Source organism: Pyrgilauda ruficollis, unplaced genomic scaffold, assembly GCF_017590135.1.
Source record: "Pyrgilauda ruficollis isolate IOZ18807 unplaced genomic scaffold, ASM1759013v1 scaffold38, whole genome shotgun sequence".
In the NCBI taxonomy this organism is placed as follows: domain Eukaryota; kingdom Metazoa; phylum Chordata; class Aves; order Passeriformes; family Passeridae; genus Pyrgilauda; species Pyrgilauda ruficollis.
Genome location: NW_024525267.1, coordinates 6419043 through 6438328, shown reverse-complemented (window position 1 = coordinate 6438328; position 19286 = coordinate 6419043). Strand labels below are relative to the sequence as shown.

Below are 19286 nucleotides of genomic sequence, written 5' to 3'. Positions count from 1 at the left end.
ATTCTTTTCACCAACAATTTATTGTTATTAACAATTAATTTGGTCTTGCAACCACTGAAAAATCTTCAGGGTCATGAGCTTTATTTCAAGCTCATAAATGGAACAAAACTGCACATCCCAGTTGAATTTCAGTCTTTGACCTGCTCTGATTATTTTCTTCTGTTCTTCTGAAATAATCACTGTAATGGAAGCAGAGCTGCTCTGAGCAATAAATTATAAATGTTGTGCTTGAGGCTGCTGATTGGGATGTGATTGAATAGATAATTTACAGATGACTACTGAACAAAGAGCCTCTGGTGGCTTAAAATAACCCATTTCTTTGTAAACTCTTGAAAGCAAGGGACAGATAATGCCAAAAACCCTCTCTTTTAAGGCCAAGGTAAGCACACAGAGTAATAAAAACTCTGGCTGTGGAAATGAGCTGCTCTCTCTGGGTGGAAATCAGGGAAGCTGAAAGACCCAGATGGAGAAATGGACACATGCTGCAGTATCTGAAGTGAGCAGCCAGTGGGACATCAGCAGAAAGGTTCCCTAGGTAACACCCAGAAAACCTGTTTGTTCCCCACTCCTGCATCTCCAAATGATGATGTTCCTTTTGATCAAACAGTGAGGTGGTGAGGAGGAGGCTGGCTGTGCACTGCTAGCCTGGGCTGCAGGCTCTTCTGGAGACACAGAGCTGGGAGAATGTGTTTAATACTCAGGTTTTTGCAGCCTGGAGTCTAATCTGAGAGCAGCAGAGCTAGATTGAGGAGTAAAAATATGGTGCTTGGGTGATGTGCTCTGAGACTGGAAAAGAGGGGAAAAAAGGGGAGTTACCTGTAGATGTGCTAGAGACAGTCCTGCAAACCAAACCTGGGTGACATGGTTCTCCAGGGAATGCTGGGGGTATCCCTGCTTCTGCCAGCAGGAAGGAGTTTTCTGTTGCAACAGGGCTGTGCTACTCTGCAGTGTCTCCTGCACTGAACGTGCCCACGTGTCTGTTCTCAACTCACCTCTGCTTCTGTTGACCAGTTCTCAATATTATCATAGTGATGCCTGGGTTAAACAAACCAGTGATTTAATTCTTGGTTTCACTTCTAAGTTTTCAGTATAACAAGGACATTACAAGCCCTATTAAGCAGAGCAAAATAAGCTTTAGCCTGCACATTAGTTTAGCCACAGTGAGTTACCATATAAATGAACAGTTCTGAAATGTACCCAGCTCTTCCACTGGATTTATGTTTCAGCACATATCACACCATAGATTCAACAAACATAGATAATTTTAAATGGACAGCTATGTACAAAATTATTATACAGTGTTATTACAAAACTTGAGAAATAAAGCTCTGAATTTTGAAAACACAGTACTGCACAGTCCCAGTTTTAAAGCCAAAGTAACATGATTCCACACGTTCTGCAGCTTGGACACAGACTCTTTGAGTACAAGCAGCTGACAATGGAAGTCAAACCCAGAGATTTACTATAGGATAAGCTGAAAATGTGTCCAATAGAACACTCTGGAAAACCTCTTCCTGTTGCTTTAGCAAGAGAAGCCAGGGCCCTGGTTCTCTCAAAGCTGATGGATGCATCAGGGAGTATGACAAGACTACTTAAGACTACTGATGCACTTCAACTTAATTGCACATAAGCATCATGTAGGAACCAGACACTGTTTATATGGCCATATGCTTAGTAAAATACATACTTTTTCTTTTACTTGTTTTTTTTTTTTTTTTTTTTTTTTTTCCCTGTAACCAATCTCCCTTGCTTTAAGCAATTGAGAGTAAAAATACATTTGTCTAATCTGGGTCTTGGACCTGGTCCAATATAAGTCATCAGTGGGCAATGAGAAGAGGGACTTAACACAACACACCCCCACCTGTGATGGTACAGCCACTGCTTAATTTATACCCTTAATTTAATTGAGGCACTACTGTTTTTAACACTTCTTCAAGGGCTAAACACTGCAGTCTGTTCTTGGGCCACACTCAGCTGTCATTTCAAGAGGAGTTTGGCCTAAGAGCAGGTTGAAAGACCTGGCTTCCAGGACAGTGGATGACAGGTCTGACCCTTTCACCACCACTATGCACAGAACCATCCCCTGCCCCCACAGGTGCCCAGTGCAAGGCACAGGCTGAGGGGTCCAAAGTCTCTGGGGAGGCTCTTTAGGTCCTGGGGAGGGGGGTGAAAGGCTGCATGAGGAGAGGCTGTGGGTCTTCATGGGGAAGAAGTTGTCCATGGTGGCATTTCATTGATGCAGAACCTGGAGTCCCAGAAGCTGGCAGCACTCCAGGGACACATGAGAGGTTCTCTCATACCTTCTGCCTTGCCACGACACCTGCAGGAAGAGGGGGAAATGTAAATTATTTGCAACTATGAACAAAAGTGGTGTTTTTGCATGCTAATGTATCTAATGGTTGAGGTGCTGCTAGGGAAATCAGTTTCATCTGTTCCTCAGATAATCTAAAAACAGGTAGTTTGATGTACTTAATAAAAACTTCATGTTTCCGGAACCAATCTTGATGCTCCAGAGTTTGGGCAACTGTGCTTTTAAGTTTAGTCCAATAACATGTATCCTTCTAGGTATTAAATTGCTGAGGTAACTAAATCTAGAGGATTTAGCAGGACTGTCAGAAGGATGGGGCAGCACACTGTAGCCTGTCTCACTCCATAACTGAATCAAATACCATTTCTGAAGGCAGACATGAAGGCAAAGGGCTAGCAGGAAGATGAGCATTAGATTGATGACATTCTCACAGTCTGTTTAAAAACTGCCCACAAACAATATTGGGTCTGCAGAAGGGGAGGTGAATCATCTGTCCCTCAAGAATTAAAGGAAAACCTGGACTCTCAATCCTTTCTGTGTCTTTGCAGGGGAAGGTTGATGTGCCACTGTGCTGTGGGCAGGTCATAGCTGCCCTTCTGCCTTTTCCCTCCCTCCTCGCCAGGCTGTGGTCTCTGAGCTGGTCTGTACTCCTGGTTTGGTTTTCCTTTTGCTTTCTAGGGAATAAATCAAGTAGGTTTGTGAGAAAGGAAATTGCTAAAGCCCAGTTGCTCATGGAATTGTGCTTCCAAGGCTTTTCTTCCCCCTAACCATTCCAAGTGACATACAGAGGGGAGGAAAAGGGGAGCTGCACAAACAGACATGAACATTTGTCTGTAGCAATTCTCTAGGGTTTAAGGGAGGCACACTCAAAGAGCAGCTCTCTTGAGTCCACGTGTTTGTACAGTCTCTCCTCTCTTTTACTGTCACCTTTATAAAATGATTCTTTAAGCTCTTTCTGGACACGGTTGGCAATGAGTTGAGATGTTACCAGGGTGCACACAGTGTGCCCACCAGTGCCTTGATTCCAGAGGAAAAACAGCTAAACCATTTCTTTCAAGAACATTAAGATAATGTGGAATACCACTCTTTAGATGTAAAAGCTGACATTTAAAGACATTATTACAGAAATTGCTGCATAACAAGATGTGGTCAAGGTGAAGCCAGAACTCAGTAGCTGATTACAGTCTTTTACTGCTCTGAAATATTACCACAGAGTTCCTGCCCTCTGCTGCTTTTAGGGAAGCTGTAAAAACTCATAAGGGGTTTGAGTCTTGATCCCTGCAACTGGATCTGCACAAGAAGGAAGAAGATTTCTGTGGCTTCACTGAGACATTTACTTCCACATCAGCAAATCCACCAGAAAAAGAAATATCCTGTACCAAAAGAGAGCTAGTGGAGACCTGAACAGACTATGTTTGCTTGGGAAAAAACATAAAATTAAAAAAAAAAAATCAGGTGGAAGATCCTAGGGAAAAATATTGATTGGTAACACTCCAGGCTTGCTGAATCTGTCTTATCAAGAAGTTCTGTCTTATCTGTCTCATCAAGACAGGAGCTGCATTTGGGAGAGGAAGCTCTCTGGCAGGAGATTTAAACAAGTAAATGGGGTTTTGCTTCTGCTGCCCTTGCTGACATACAGAAGAAGAAGAGGAAAAAGAGAAGTGCAGGTTTTGAGGTGCAGCTCATTGCTGCCCTCCTGGCATCAAAGCCCAGGTGGGCTCTGCTGGTGCAATGCCAGGCACTGCATTCCAAGGATGCAGTGAAACTCCTGCCTGACTTCATAAAGATATTGTATGCCCCTGCATTTGTCTGTGCTGCATTTCTATGTCTTCCTAGGACAAAACAAAACTGTGTTTCATATATTTTTTTTCAAATATGACTTTTTTTAAGCCTGTATGCTTAAAAAAAATTTGGAGTTAAGCTTAACTCATGGTTCCAGCTGCCCTTCCAATGCAGCTTGTCCACTGGTCCTGGTGTGCTTCTCACCTATGCTCCATTGCTACTATTTTCTGTTCCTGCAGGAAATCTTCCTTAGATTTTTAACCAACAGAGCTACTTCCACTTCAGGTACTCCTATGGTACTGCAAGAAAAGGGCCAAAAGGAGGGCAGGAGTAGTGAGGACTGTAACTACCCAAAGTATATCCCATTTTCTCTTGCTAGCAGTGATGCTCCAGGTGCAGGAACAAAAGCAGTCCTGTGGGGAAATCCTGCACAGACTCCTCCTGTCTCTGTGCAGGAGCACGGCTCCCAGCTGGGCTCCCAGCCCCAGGGAACTGGGGATGCTGGACAATAAATACATTCCTTTCAGGAAGCAAGACAAAGAGATTTGATGATATTGATTTAGTCCATAAGAGATGCTCATCAGCATGGAAAGGACAAGGCGTAACTATGCAATTTCAGTACAGTGGGTATTTCAGTTGTTTATTTTTCTTGCTTTTCTTTCCACTTGCTGTAAAAACAGGGGAAGTTTTGCAAATGAAAGTCTCATCCTCAAGCTCCTTTTGAGGGGCAACCATATGTTGCCAGCATCAGTGAAGGATGCAGGGATGCAACTCTGGAGTTGAATTTAGCTTCGAGTGGGAGCTGGTATCTTGCCCCAGCTGGTATTTGCCTCTGGGTCCAGTGTTTTATTCCCCTTTCCAGATACCCATATTTAAACAGTGCTATAGAAAGTGGTAACCCACAAGCAAACCAAATGCTCTTTGCTGGAGGTAGGTACTGAAATTGCATTTTTACAGTTTTTGAGAAAATAATGTGATCAAAGCAAGGACTTTGTTCATCACATGAAGTCTGATTGTTTGGTTAGAATAATGGCTTTTAATTATCTGCAGGCAGAAGCAGTTTGGCTGCTGCTGACACAGAGGACAAGCATGTGGGCTGTGACCATGTGTCGAATGGAGATCAGCACTGACTCCACTGAACACAAGATCAACACCCTGGAGAGTAAAAATCAGAGTAACAAATTTATTTCACATGTGTTTGTGATTAGACACAAAGACAAAAAGCTTAGGTGATATGCTGAATACTGATTAGGTCTGTGAAGTCCCAGTGCTGTGGTTAGTTCACAAAAAAAAAAAGAAATCTTTGTGAGTTTACATACCTCATTGTGCCACACAACCTTTTTTTGTTTTATTATCTCCAGTATCAGTCTCAACCTCTGCTTTTGAACAAAAGAGAGACACTAAATATATCTGATCATGGCAAGGCCAGGGTAACAACAGGGAACTGTTTATGATGAAAATACTATGTAGTAGCAGAGAGGTCCCTAAGAACACAGAATCTTTGAATGGTTTGGGTTGGAAGGGGCCTTAAAGATCATCTAGTTCCAACCCTCTTGATGCCATCCCTGGATGCCCAGGGAACCCTGTGGCTTTTGCAGGCTGGGGTCAGTTCTTAAGCCAGAAGTCCTAATTTCAGGTGTCAGGAAAGCATTGCCAGGGCTGGGAGCACAGGATGCTCCCATTGCTGCAGCTTCTGCTCCTCAGGAGAAGCAACTTCAGGAACCAACATTACAGGAAATCACTTCTCATTTGTGGCCTGTTTTTAACTAGGGGAAAGTGGCATGTTTAGAAATGTAAATTACTACAACCCTGCGGCATGCTGCATTAAAAGGGTAAGTCCCTCTGTGGTAGCTGCTCAGCCTATGCTGTCTTTCTCAGCAATGGGTATTCAAACCCTCCTTTCCTTTCTCCTTGAAAGGGAAAAATCAAGCATTGGTAAAAAGAGACTTTCCCATTTGCCTGCCCATTTGTTTGACCTCAGGATCTTGCAGTAAACAGGCTTTGGAAACTATATTTTAAGTTCTAAAGGGTTACAGACCCATCTGTCTTCCCTACGAGGCATCTACAATTTGGGATTAAGGTACTGACGCAGGGGTGGTAGGATCTAAAGGACCTGGACACTCTTCCCAGGACTGGCTGAGGACTTTTGGTAAGAAGAGGGGGGCCTGTGTGGCTTCAGGAGCTGAGCTCCCTCCCAGCCCCAGCAGGGCAGCCCAGGTGGAGGATGGATGATCCTTGGTGGAAGCATCAGCAAGATGCTCTTTTTCAGTGACTGACCCTTCCCCCTCCCTCTGCAGTGATGGTTTGAGGGCCTGATGTTTAGAAGCCACCTAAAGTACCCCTGGGGCAGGTTGTCAGGCAAAGTGCTGTTGCAATGAGGGGAAAAACCAAACAACCCCAAGGCAGCATTGATGTTGCTGCTTTTATGTGTTTATAAGTAGTTCAGAGGGGGTGATTGCTGATTAAGTACCAAGTATTAACTGCTCTTAATCACTGCTCTGGAGCCTAATGGAGCTCTTGTTTGCACATAACCATGCCTTGTAGCTGTCTTTAGCACACTTGACAGATGTGCTTATTGCCATTTTTACTGCATATGTGTAATGGGCTTTTGAATTATTGATTCATCATTACTCCTTTATAAACTACTTATATGTGTCACCAGAATGAACTATGCTTGGGTTTTTCTTTTTAAAGCTCTTTCAGGTTTGAAAAATATAATAGCTGCATGACACAGTGTGACTCTAGGGGCAGGGGGCATTGGGCCTTGAAGTGGAAAGAAACAGGTGTATACAAATATATCAGGAAGGTTCCCACATTTAAGTCAGTCCCCGAGAGCTATTTATAAAATAGGCTACCTGAGTAGCTTTTGCTGTGCCTCTTCTTCTTCTTCCTTTTCCCTGATGGCCTCTGCTTTTCCCTGTCGCTGTGAGTTTGCTCTGGGGGAAGTGTTGCTGAGCAAGAGGAGTCAGTGGCCGGCTCCTCTGAGAAGGACTTGTCTTGAGATGTGTCCAACAGCGAGTCTGTACCCGGGTCTTCATTTTCCTTGGTCATTTCTTTTGACTCTGCCTGCTGGGCATCACTGCAGGGAGCAGGCTGAGCACCCTCTGAGCCACCAGCTGGGCATTCCTTGTCCTGGCCTCCTGGCATGGACCCGTTAGTCCAGCTGAGCTGGTCTCTCAGAGCAGAGGCTGAAGTGCTGCTCACAAAGCTTATCCTTGTGCCTATGTCAGCCACAGAGAAGGCAAGGGAGCCACTCTTTGAGCTGGGCTGGAGGCTTTCCATGTTGTTTGACTGCTCCATCCCATGGCCCAGCGTGGTCTGACTGGCTCCATCAGCTTCCACCATGCTCTCTGAGGGGCTTTTGGTCTGGGACTCCAGTGGCAGACCTCCTCCAGCACTGTTTTCAGATACCTGGCCTGAAGCTGAAGCATTTGTAACACCTCCACCTGTCTCCATTGGGGCAGTGGTTGAGGGAGGAGTGCTTTCTGAGGGATGATCATCCTTGTTTTGCTTGGTCTTGTCATCAATCTGCTTCCTTGCTGCTTGTGGATCCTTCATGCTCTGTCCTTTAAACAGAAAACACACAATCAGCCACAGCTGAAGTTTAACCAGGAATGAGCCAAGATGCAGCTACCCTGCAGAGGTTACAGGTCAGCAGCTGCCTGTGGAGCGAGCACTGACCCTAAAGCAGCTATGCAGAGGCAGCGCCAGTTCATCCTCCCTGTACCTCCCCTCCTTATACCCATGTGGTCACCCTGGCTGGAGTCCAGGCTCCAGCTCAGCAAAGCCCCTGATTTGTTTTCAGCAGGTGTTAATGTGTCTTTGCTACAAAATGGCTGATTTCCATGGAGGCTCCGGGACTTGCAAGGAAGCCTGAAAGTCTACAGCAGAAGAGAGAACCTGCCTGTGAGGTCCTGGACCGGGCTGGACTGTTGGCTTGGCTGTGTGAGGACTTCAAGTCTGCCCATCAGCCAGCCTTAACCTGCCCTTGCAGAGCAGGTCTAGCAGAGCCATGGACAGACCAATGTCCTTGGATTTGCAAACTGCAAATGAGACACTGAGGTCAAGAGACCAAAGTAAAGATAAACCCATGGGCTGTCTCCTCACAAGCACCTAAAGGACTTGGGTACTTCTGCAAATAGGGTTTCTTATCTTTTTTAAAGGGTTTCTTCAGTCTCACAAGTGTAGACTAAGATGGGAGGCAGCAGTCTCCAAGACAGAAACACAGTGCTACTGAGATTTGAGAGCATGCAGGGAACTTGTGTGGGGTATAACAGCAGTGCCCCATCAGCATGGTGCCATGGCTGACACGGGGGTCAAGCATCTCAGAGGGTTTATCAACACAGATGCAGGGCCATGCTGCTCCAAATTCCTGCTAATTTTGGGACAGACATGGCTAGCAACAGCTCAAGGCTTTCTGCTCCTCTTCTCCTTGGCACTGGCTGCAAAGCCTTTTTAAATAAATGCCCCAAATACAAACACAGAAGTTTCTCACTGGTGCATGCTTGGCTCAGAGGCAGATGGGAATGAATAGCTGCAGGTACAGTCAGGTCTGTGTCCTTACCAGACTGGCTTTCCTCTGGGCTCTCTGCAGACAAGGGTTTAGGAACTGCCTCGGCCTCGTGTCTGTTCTTCGTCTTCCTCAGCGTGAACCCTTTCCTGATGTCGGCGAGCAGGGCGTCGATGACACACACCTCCTCCTGCTTCACCAGCCCCTTCTTGACTGGGGGAGAGAGATGGGTGTTACACCTGTCCCTGAGACAGGCCAGGAGCAGACTGCAGGGATGCCACTGCTGGAGGCGGCTCCTGCAGCCACCGGGCAGGAGCAAGGCACCCACAGCAGACCTGGGAGCAGCCAGTGCTCTGTGATCCCACAGCAGCCCATCCTGGTGAACACAAGGGATTTGCTCCCAAGTCCAGGTGCTACAGCCTGGCACCAGCTCTGCCTGGATATGTCCCTGGCTGTTCCATGACCGTGAAATATTCTGTTTGTTATCAATGTTGGTGGGAAACATTTTTTTCTTTTTTTGAGGAAAAATAACTTTGATTTTTCTTTCCTCTCAGCTTCTTGCAATTACATTTTTCAGCCTTTCATTTTCATCCAGAAGAAGGCATATTTAAGCAACATGTAAGATTTTTGGGACAACTGTGGTGAAGAGAGACTATTCAAGTGTATATGAGGACCTTGGATGGTGGATAAGTCAAATGTTTCTTTTTAGATTTGGGATTCAAAAGTTATGTTTAGAAACTGGAAAAGTTAACTGAAATGTTTAATTTGTGGTGATTTTCTTTCTTCTTTGCTGTTCAGTCAGCAAACCTAAAATTAACTTCTCTGCCCAGCTGCAACTGTGGAAAGTCAATTCTTAGCTATGGCTGTAAGACACCTAAAAGCCTTTAGTCAGCCAGCACCTAGAAACCTACAAAATAAATTACCACTACTGGTCCATTAAAGCAGGGCCAAAGAGCTCCTATGGCTCCATCTCTATTTTTTGAAGCCATTTCAGATACTCACTGACTTTTCCATTTTCTCCCTTCTGTCTCTTCCCCTCTTCCTCTTCTAGCTGTTTTTTCCTCTTCTCTGCTTTGGCAGCTTGCTCCTTTCTGTCCTTGTTTTCCTGCAGGAAGGTAACAGTGGCATGAGAAGGTTGGGCAAATGTCTGCTGAAGAAGCTGATGAAGAGAAAGGAGATCTAGAGATGAAGGAAGAGAAATCCTGGCTTCGTCATGTGCAATAAATAAAATGGGCATTGGGAATAAGGGCTGTCTTACCAAAATGGTGAGAGGGGACTGCTGACTTGGCCATGCTCTGCCACATCCCAGTCAGAGGTAGCAGTGGTGATGTGCCTCACACAGCTACCTGCACTGTGCTCACCTGCCTGACCTCTAGCTGAGGTGAAAGTGGGAGATACTGAAGCCACAGCATTTTCCAAACAGGTGGCTTTTTTACTACATATCCCCCCTCTGAGCCTGTTTGCTCAGGCTGGAGCAAAGGGTTAAGTTTTGTAAGCCTCTTTCTCTAAAACTTGCACACTTGGCCCAAAAGCATCTTTGTGACTGACTCTAAAGCTAAAGTTGCAAGAAAATCACAAATGCCTGGTGTTTGGGCCAGGCCCAGCAGCACCAGAACTGCATGAGGATGCAGTGGAGAAGGGATCAGACACCACTTCACTGGGAGACCTGATGCCAAGTGCCAAAAGGAGGAGGCTGTAACCAGTTCCCCCCCGGACTGGGGTGCCCATCCCACCCCTGTCCATTGGAATGGAGGCAGCTTCCAGCACTAGGGATGCTCCTGTTTGCAGGTGCCAACCTTCAGGGCTCGGATGAAGAGATCTCTGAAGGTCTTCATGATGCTAAATATGTCCTCTAAGGACAACTTGCTTGGATCTTCACAGAGATAATTTGCAAGTTCCTCTCTCTTCTTTTCAATGGTTTCAAATTCTTCTTCCAGCTTTCTGGAGGCATCAATGCTGTCCTGAAATGCATTAAAAGCACACAGTAAAACACCATCCAGAGGACAACGACTGAAGTGCACTCACAGAGAAAGGATTAGAGCTTAGAGCAGGACTCTGGGTCCTGGCTTTTAACTGCAGCAGAGCTTTTGGGAAGCAGGTGAGAAGAAATAAGATTTTCAGATGATCTTTGCTCTTGGCAACTGTGCTGTACCAATTTATAGGGCAGTCTGGCTTGAGCAAGCTCCATGCAAAGCTTAATCCCAAGCAAAGGGCTCCACTCTGGAGATCCACACACAAGATGCCCATCTTCTCTTAAAGTGAGGAGTCACACAGAAGCACGGACAGAGCAGCTGGGGCACACACCCTAAGAAGTGGCCTCACCAAAGATATCTAGGTTTGGGGTGCAGCTGCCAAATGTACATTTTGGTTGTGTGGCACTGCAGCCTATTTCCAAATTTGAGAGCATGTCTTGTGGCAATATTTTCTCCCCTCTCGTGAGGCTCCTCAGCTGCAGATGTACCATGCACCACCTCTCAATGTGTAATGGGGGAGATCTAAGGCAGCTCCATTACTGACCTGGATGGGTTTCTCATACTGTTGTTTCACATCCTCATTTGATGATAAGACTTTCCGCTGAAGCTCCAGCAACTTCTTTAAATTGGTACCAGACTCCGTGCGTATAATATCAAGATTAATTCTGAAATCACACAGAACCCTGCCATTAGCTGACACTCCAGCATTTTGAGCTGACCAAGGAATGGATAAGTCTGAAGTGATGGTTTGGTCACCCCTTTGCTTCCCACCACTTCACTGAACTGAACCCTGTGCTCTGAACTTTCTATACAGTGCAAGTTCATGGAAACCAGCTTCCTCCCACAGTACTTATGGAAAAGCTGCCAGGCCTTCCTACAATTCTGTGTATTGGATAGATGAATGCCAAAAAAAGCCCACCTGCTCAAAGGCTGTTCTCCACCTGTGCTCAGCACTAGCTCACTTCCCCTGCCTGGAGGTACTTCAGAACTGTCTGGGTAGCTGACCTCCACCAGCTCCTACCACCACAAAAGCAGTGCACATTTCAGAAGGGTCTGGGAGGCAGTTTTAACTGACTGCTCTGCAAATTTCAGCCCTAAGTGTTGCCAGCTGTAGTAGAATTATTATATATTAAAGGGCTTTCAACATTCATCAGCCAAATCTTTCAGTTATAACTATGTAAGATGCCATCTTGTTAATCTCTGTACCAGCTGTGTGTGTCCTAATTTCTGGTACATTGTTGATGTGCATGGGATTTATTTTTGTTTTTAATTCAAAGGAAGTGACACACAATTTTACCCTGCTGCTTTTGAAACATATTCAAGATCCTTTGGCAGTTCCAGTAGGTCCTTGTGGCTGTTTTCTACTTCCTGAAGAGGAAGAAAGAAAGAAGTGTTATTTGGTGTGTGGCAGGAGCCGAGGGGAAGCTGGGGGAAAGACACATGGACAGAAGTGTCCAGGAAGGATGACTGTGCTGTGTTCTGCTACTGCCCCCCTGTCTGCAGTTTACACATTCAGAGAGGAAAGGCGTTTCCCCTGGCTATAAAAACACAGAAGAACGCTGAACCCTCAGAAATACTCGTAGTTCAAAGCAAAGCAGAGCTCTTCTTGAGCATGGAGGGGAGCAAGACTATGGTTTGATGTAATCTGACACTTCCCACAGTCCCAGAAGGACACTAAAAGGCCTTGAATCTTGCATTCTTTACTTTCACAGCTGTCCTTGCTGAAGCCACTGCCAGCTACAGCGGGGCTTGAACACGCATTACTGAAACCAAGGGACACTGATGAATGAAGATGGCAGAGCAAAACATGGAGAAAAAAGATAAAAACATCATTGCAGGGAATAGGAAAACCATGGGGGCTTGGAGAGAAGCATGAAAAGCCTGAGCACAGTTTGGAGGAAAAGGGAAAGTCCATGGAAAGGCAGAAAGGCTGAATGGGTACAGATGAGCCAGGACAGCTTTGTGCTCTGTAGTTTGCAGCTGCTGATGCGCAGATTGCACAAATATGACAGGAAGTTGCAGACACTGTGGGAAAAGATGCTGGAGGGAAGCAGATCAAGTCTTAAAATAAGGAGTAGTGCCCACAAGCAGCCTCCACCAGAGTCACCAAAGTGATTCAAATTCTCCTGACTTGTGACACTCTGGGGCTTGCCAGAGAGGATATGAGTATGAGCATGTGGCATTAGCTAACAGCAGAGTAGGAGAAATGTTTCATCTGTGGTAAAACCCTCCCTCTTCCCTACTGTGCAGGACTTGGCAGTGGTACCTCTAGAATATGGTGGAGCAGTGTAATGCGGGTTTGGTTGGCTTTGGTTTCTGTTAGTTTGAGTAAAGTGCTGATTTTAAACCCATCGGCATCGCCTGTGTGACTTCCCTACAAGAGAGAAAAAAAGCAGATGTAACTCCTGTGTCCATCCAAATTACAACCCTAAAGGAGATCATTCACAGACTGTAATGGGGGGAGGAGAAGACAAAAAAAGTCCTTACGTAGTTCAGGAAGTTTCCAACTTTAAGAATCAGTTGACAAAAGACTGGCAGGCGATGACTGGTTAGAAGATCTGAAAAACATAAAGGACTTTTAAGCAAAAGCCTCTGTTACACCAGAACATTTCCTAAACTGCATTGAAATTGGAATTCTGAATTCCACTAAATCAAATTTGGTATTTTGGCTTTGCAGCCCAATGCCCAACCGGCAGAGAAACTGATTCCATGCAGATTCAGTTCCATGGGTTGTCAAAGTCTTTGTTGACTTATGTTTTTTTCTTTACATCTGGTCTCTCATTTCCTAATGGCAAATAACCTGCAGTTGGACCTTCCTCACTGACAGCAATCAAGGTCCTGCCTTCCTTCCAAGTTTCCCAGTGTGGGCAAGGGTAACTGGGCTGCAAATTGAATCTTGCCATCTTTATTTAACTGTTGCTGTGAAGCCAGTTCTGACTGCACTACGATCACCTGCCAGCTGCTAAAACCAGACAGGCTCACCCCGTTCCTGGTGTCTCATGGTAGAGGTGATTATTGACCAGGCATGAAGAGTACAGTCCCTGTCCTTGCTCTTACGACAGGGTGCTGCAGTGCTGTGCTTTCTGAAGCACTCAGCTTTGAGGCAGGAGCAGCTCCAAAAGAACAAGTGGGCTGCTGAGAAGTCACTTCGGGGGAAGCTTCAATTTATCCCAGCAAACAGCTGTAATGCCAGCTGGAGAAAACCCCAGCAGGAGTTGGGGGAACTGGCCCTGTAGGACAGGTGACACTTGACAGTGCCAAGAAGAGCACACTGCTCTCAGGAGTGGGACCAAAGGTTTCTGCCATAGGAAGCCAAAATCTATTGCATAAACTTTCTGTGTACTCAGCATATTGGAGCATCAGCAATTTATAACCCAAAATAACAACCTTTTTCTTCTGGTTCCATTTCTAGGCAGAGAAATACTAAAGCATCGCTGCTTTTGGGGGAAGTTTTCTGGCAGAAGAGAAAATTGCTGTATGAAGTTCTTAATTTGGGAAATAATGCTGGATGGATGAATTAGCTGCAGCAGGGCCAGCTCTGCTGTCTAAATTCAGCTCCTTTGAAAGGGCTGATGAACTTCAGCACTTCACCATTCAAAGTGTTTCAGGGGAATACATCTGCTGCAGAGAAAAAGGGGTGAGAATGAGAGAATATAATCTTTGGTCCTGTTACAGGCTTTGACCATCAGTGGAGATACCTGAAGTTGCATCCCATTTGCAGCAAACCAGTGAATGGACCACACAGGAGCTCTTTGGGGTTTGGGTAGTAATACTGCAGAGCTCCAGGGGAGTTCTGTGGGGGTTGAAATTTCCTGTCTTAAATCAGACCCAGAAATAAGCTGAGGTCATCTGTACCTTCACAGGCTCTCCGGATGGCTTCAGCTTTGGGCTGAATCATGTCGAGCACGACGGTGGTCTCTTCACAGATCAGCATACACTCAATGCGCAGCTGGTAGCTGAGGGTGGAGATGGATTCTCAGCATGAAGGCACTGGGATCTCAGCCAGCACAGCAGCCTCTTGCCCACATCACCAGCAAGCCCATGCCACCCCACAGTGCTGTCAGCCACATCCACACCAAACCACTGGTGTGGCCTGTGGAGGGAGGTGAGGGGCTGCTGCTGGCCCCGGGGACCAGCAGGAATGTAGGTTCTGCTGGTGCATTGTGATCAGCAAAGAGAAGAGATTCCCCTTCTTGGCACTGCTTCCCCTTCTTCACACTGCCTTTCACTAAGTTATGGAGCCTCCTTGGGCAGATCTGACCCTGAGTCTGGGCCAGCTTCAGCTGCGTCAGAGGGAGAGGACGTGCTGGATCAGGAAGAGCCCTTCATCCAAGGGTAAGAGGGAAAGGGATAGCTCCAAGGTGGAAGGGGGAATCCACCAGCTACATCCATCAGTGTTGGTCTGTGAGGCTCCTATAAAGAAATTTAAACTTCCCAGAGGTAAATCAAGAAAGAGATTGGGCTGAAGGACTAACAACCTTACCTGGGAATCTGAAGGAGGAGAAGATAGAACTGATCTGCATTTGCTAGCTTTGATTTCTCTTCTTTGAAGGCCTTCAGGTTTTCTATCTAATGAGAAATAAAGAATCAAGGCTGCAGGGCTGCTCTATGTGTTCAGCTCTGTGAACCAAGGGTAGTGTTTTCCTCCTGACCTCATGCTTTTCAGGCAGCAGCTTCAGCAACTGCTTCAGAACCTCCACATCAAACTTGGTCCGGTCCCCATTCTGGATCATGGCAGTCACCTCTTCATTGGAGCTGCAGGGAGGAGGAGCAGAGCCAGCCATCAACCAAAGACCACTTTTCAACTATCACACACTACCAAGAGATTTATCTGTGCAAGCATTCTCTGCTTTCCCTAGTAAAGAATCACAATAATCCAAAAGGAAAGGGATCTCCCCACAATTAACTTAGAATCAGGACCTGGATCTCTGCTATGACCCAAATCTTATTTCTGGCCCTGATCAAATGATTGAAGGACAGAGATGAATCCTGCAACTGAGATCCTGTCTCTGAGCATTTTTTTATCTTAAAAGAAAATGGAACTCTTCATATGTCCATTGGCCCTGATTTGAGGAGGGATTTGACCTCCAGGTGTGTCTCACAGTCTGTGTCACCCTAAGAGTCTGTGCCACAACTTTATCTCTAAAATGGACATGTAACTCCTTTGCCAACATATGGGGAAGTTGTATGTAAAAACATAATTAAACACCTAAACTCATTATTTTAAAGACAGTGTAGGACAAAATGGGGAATGTTCAGATGATTTAGTAGCATGGGCCACCAAAGCACATTGGCTAGAAGAGATTTCATGAGGACCTTCCAGATACTGCAAACCCTGCTCGAAGTTTTGTCAACTGTCACGAAAACTGGCCATATCTTACCATTTAAATTGCTTCAAAAATATGTTCAAATTGAGACTTTTCTTGGAGTCCAAAAATGTGATCTTCATTAAAGAAAAAGAAGATATCTCATATTAGATGAGCTGTCTGCAGGGATCTTTACTTGAAAAAACGAGGGGGTCTCCTCACCTCCTTCGGCTCTGCCTTCACTGGTGCTGCTGTCTTCTCCTTGGGGGTTGGCTGTGGGAAGCAGAACAGCTGCTCAATACTGCTGTAATTGGGCTCTATCGTTTCCTCACTGCTGCTGCTCACAGAAGCCCACATTGAGTGGCTCTCTGAAAGAAAGAAAAAGTTCAGACTGGCTGCAGGGACGGCTGAAAGCTCCTGGTGCCTGGGACAAGGTGAGCTGCCAGCAGGGACACTCTTCTGAAGGTGAATGAAGTAAGAAGAGACATATTAGTCTCTTAATATGACATATTTATCCATATTAGTCCTGGACAAATGGTCATTATTGAGGAGGGGCAAGTGCTACAGGTGGGATCCAAAGGGGCTGAAGGGCAATTAACCTGGTAGGGAGAGGCAGCACTGGGCACACAGAGGCTGTACAGCCCCATCCCTCCCTGTAGAACTGTCTTCTCCTCCATGGTGGATAAACTGGATCAGCATGACATTTTGTTTCTAGTTCCCTGGTTGATATTATTTTTGCTTCCTTGCATCCTAACAGAGGAACTGGACACAACTTGGGACATTATCTGACTGTGTCCTTCTCCATTTTTCATTTTATACTCAAGTCTCCTTGTATAATGCTGGCTATAAGACTGCTTGAATTGATTTCTACTGCAATTTCTTATATCTTAAAAAAAAAAATCATGACCCTAACATGCCTGTAGAAGCCTCTGCTGAAATAATCCCAACATTTTACTGCTCTTGTGATTGAAGACATGCCTTATTTAGATTTCACCTCTGCTTACTTTCATGCAGTGGATGCCTTGCTTGTCTAGGACAAAGCTGACACAGCTTTTCCAAGCTTCTTCTCACATTTCATGCTCTACTTTGAATCCACTAGTAGAGGGAAATGTAACCCAAAAATCAAGAGATATGTGATGTGATCCTCACATGCACTCTTACTCATGACTTCAATATACCCAGATACAAGCATAGATGAGCTGGGTAATAAAAGTTTGGGGAAGTCAGAGCAGAGCCTGATCTAAGGCACGTCATAATGAATTAGGAAAATATTCCTATCCCTTTCTCTTAAGTTCAAAGTATTTTTGTTATAAACAAACTATTCCAAAGTACTAATTCAGTTGGAATAGTTACTATTGCATTAGTAGTTTCATGTTACTTTTATATCAGCTCTGTAGGTCAAAAGTAAAGGAAATCAGGAAGTTCTGTATCTAAACAGTCAATCACATCTGACAAACTTTAAGATAGTATTTCTTCCCCTGGGAAGCAAAAGCAGCAGTGTAAAGCACCCCTAAAGCAGCAGTGACTTTATGCCAGAAGCACACACCTCTCACCACGTTGGAGGGCAGCTTCTGCCAGTTCAGCTTCTTCATTCTCAGCGTTGGTGTCTTCACTGCCTTGTGGGGAGGCCTGCCCAAGCCCAGGGGGCAGCTGTACTGGGAGGCCACCACGGCTTCTATGTGATCCCCTGTCATGCCAGGAAGGAGGGGTGGAGGGGGAGGGATGCCACCCATGCCAGGCAATGGAGGTGGAGGGGGTGGGATACCAACCATGCCAGGTAATGGGGGTGGAGGGGGTGGGAGACCACCCATGCCAGGTAAGGGAGGTGGAGGGGGTGGGATACCAACCATGCCAGGCAGTGGGGGTGGAGGAGGAGGGATACCAACCATGCCAGGCAGTGGGGGTGGAGGAGGAGGGATACCAACCATGCCAGGCAGTGGGGGTGGAGGAGGAGGGATACCAACCATGCCAGGCAGTGGGGGTGGAGGAGGAGGAATGCCCCCCATGCCAGGCAATGGTGGAGGAGGCGGAGGAGGGGGAATATCCCCCATGCCAGGCAGTGGGGGTGGAGGGGGAGGGATGCCAGGGAGTGGAGGGGCTGGAGGTGTGTTTGTCATGGGGGATGAGGGGGTCATGGCTGCTGTGCCAGAGGGTGGAGGTGGTGGGGCTGGAGGTGCTGGGTTGGCAGCAGTGTTGGAGGGAGGGTTAGATTTCTCTGGCAGAGCACAGCAGGCTGTGAACTGGCAGGATAAGATCTTCTTTTCGCTGTCCAATGGCCCTGAGGATGTTGCTGGTGCCCTGGTGGGGTTTGATGATCCCACTGGACACCGAGCTGCACGTGCACATGGCTCTGGCTCAGCCTGGACACCTCCAGCTGCGCTCCCAGACAGGCGGTTTTCAGCTCGCTTTTGCTTGTTTGGATGTTTTTTGATAGACAGCAGCCTCTCAATGACTTCTTCAACTGTGTTCCCTTGGACTAGAGAAATGAGTCAGTGTAAGGGAAGGGAATGAGGCCCACAGGCTGGTTCATGCTGTTCAGCCCTCACCAAGCAGTAGATCTGGAGCCATGGAGAGTCCATTTCCTGGTGTCACTTTACACAATTACACTTCTGACTTCCAGGCAATTTCCTTCCCATGTGCCCAGCCCACAAACACTTTATAGCACGCCTGCCAGCAAGACAGGCCAGCACCAGTGGCAGGAGGCCAGTGAGGACAGATTCCCACTGACTCCCATGAGCCAAAGCTCAGGGATTAACCATTAAAACAAGACTGGGAATCCCAAGCCCACTGCTAAATGTGGCCACCCACAGGGATGAAGATTCACTTGACCTTATACAGAAGGTATAGCTTTGTCTCAGCTTCTGTTCAGCTCTTACCAAGTCCCACAGATTACTTCCTGCACATTGGGGAAAGACTTTTATGGGACAAGGGAAAACAAGAGGAGTGTGCAAGGCTGGATGGATGTGTCATTCTTACTGTCATTGGCGAGTAAAAGGGCTCTGTTCACTACGGCATCCAAGGACTCCCAGAGCAGGAGGCTGGAGTGATGAGAGGGTTCCAAGTGCAGCAGGCTCTGCAGGATGGACAGCAGCTGGACAGAGACTGGAGAGCGGCTCACCTGGAAGACAGAGCAGCTTCTGTCACAGCAGGGCTGGCTCCCAGCAAAGTGGATTAACTTTGCCATTGTGTGAGGGGCACCCCATGCGAGGGGCAACTTACTTTGTTGAAGAGAGATGAAAAGACCTCATGATGATCATTCATGTTTATGCCATCACATATCCTTAGTAATTCCTCATCATCCTCTATTTTGAACTCCTCAAATGTGTCACACTGGATAAGCAGATCCTCCTCCTCGATGTCTCTGCAATATTACAGCATTTGTTTTCAGTGGAGAGCCCTTCACTAAT

The 19286-nt window shown here is 46.3% G+C and overlaps 1 protein-coding gene across 6 annotated transcripts in view; it reads right to left on the bottom strand.

Annotated features, from left to right (window-relative positions):
- Window positions 1–1699: 1699 nt before the first annotated feature.
- Window positions 1700–19286, bottom strand: part of INF2 (inverted formin 2) — a 40299-nt gene continuing 22712 nt past the window's right edge. For 4 of the 6 annotated variants that reach the window (XM_041476306.1, XM_041476303.1, XM_041476308.1 and 1 more), the window contains 18 exons: window positions 19099–19240; window positions 18856–18997; window positions 17426–18355; window positions 16102–16247; window positions 15955–16016; window positions 15226–15328; window positions 15057–15142; window positions 14429–14529; window positions 13061–13131; window positions 12840–12947; window positions 11871–11941; window positions 11118–11238; window positions 10397–10561; window positions 9603–9705; window positions 8655–8813; window positions 6946–7656; window positions 5410–5469; window positions 1700–2320 (listed from right to left, as the gene is read on the bottom strand). In XM_041476306.1, the coding sequence (XP_041332240.1) occupies window positions 5411–5469; window positions 6946–7656; window positions 8655–8813; window positions 9603–9705; window positions 10397–10561; window positions 11118–11238; window positions 11871–11941; window positions 12840–12947; window positions 13061–13131; window positions 14429–14529; window positions 15057–15142; window positions 15226–15328; window positions 15955–16016; window positions 16102–16247; window positions 17426–18355; window positions 18856–18997; window positions 19099–19240 (3280 nt within the window). In that variant the 3' untranslated portion in view covers window positions 1700–2320; window position 5410. The remainder of the gene's footprint in view (window positions 2321–5409; window positions 5470–6945; window positions 7657–8654; window positions 8814–9602; window positions 9706–10396; window positions 10562–11117; window positions 11239–11870; window positions 11942–12839; window positions 12948–13060; window positions 13132–14428; window positions 14530–15056; window positions 15143–15225; window positions 15329–15954; window positions 16017–16101; window positions 16248–17425; window positions 18356–18855; window positions 18998–19098; window positions 19241–19286) is intronic. The other 2 variants (XM_041476304.1, XM_041476305.1) reach the window with 2 other exon arrangements.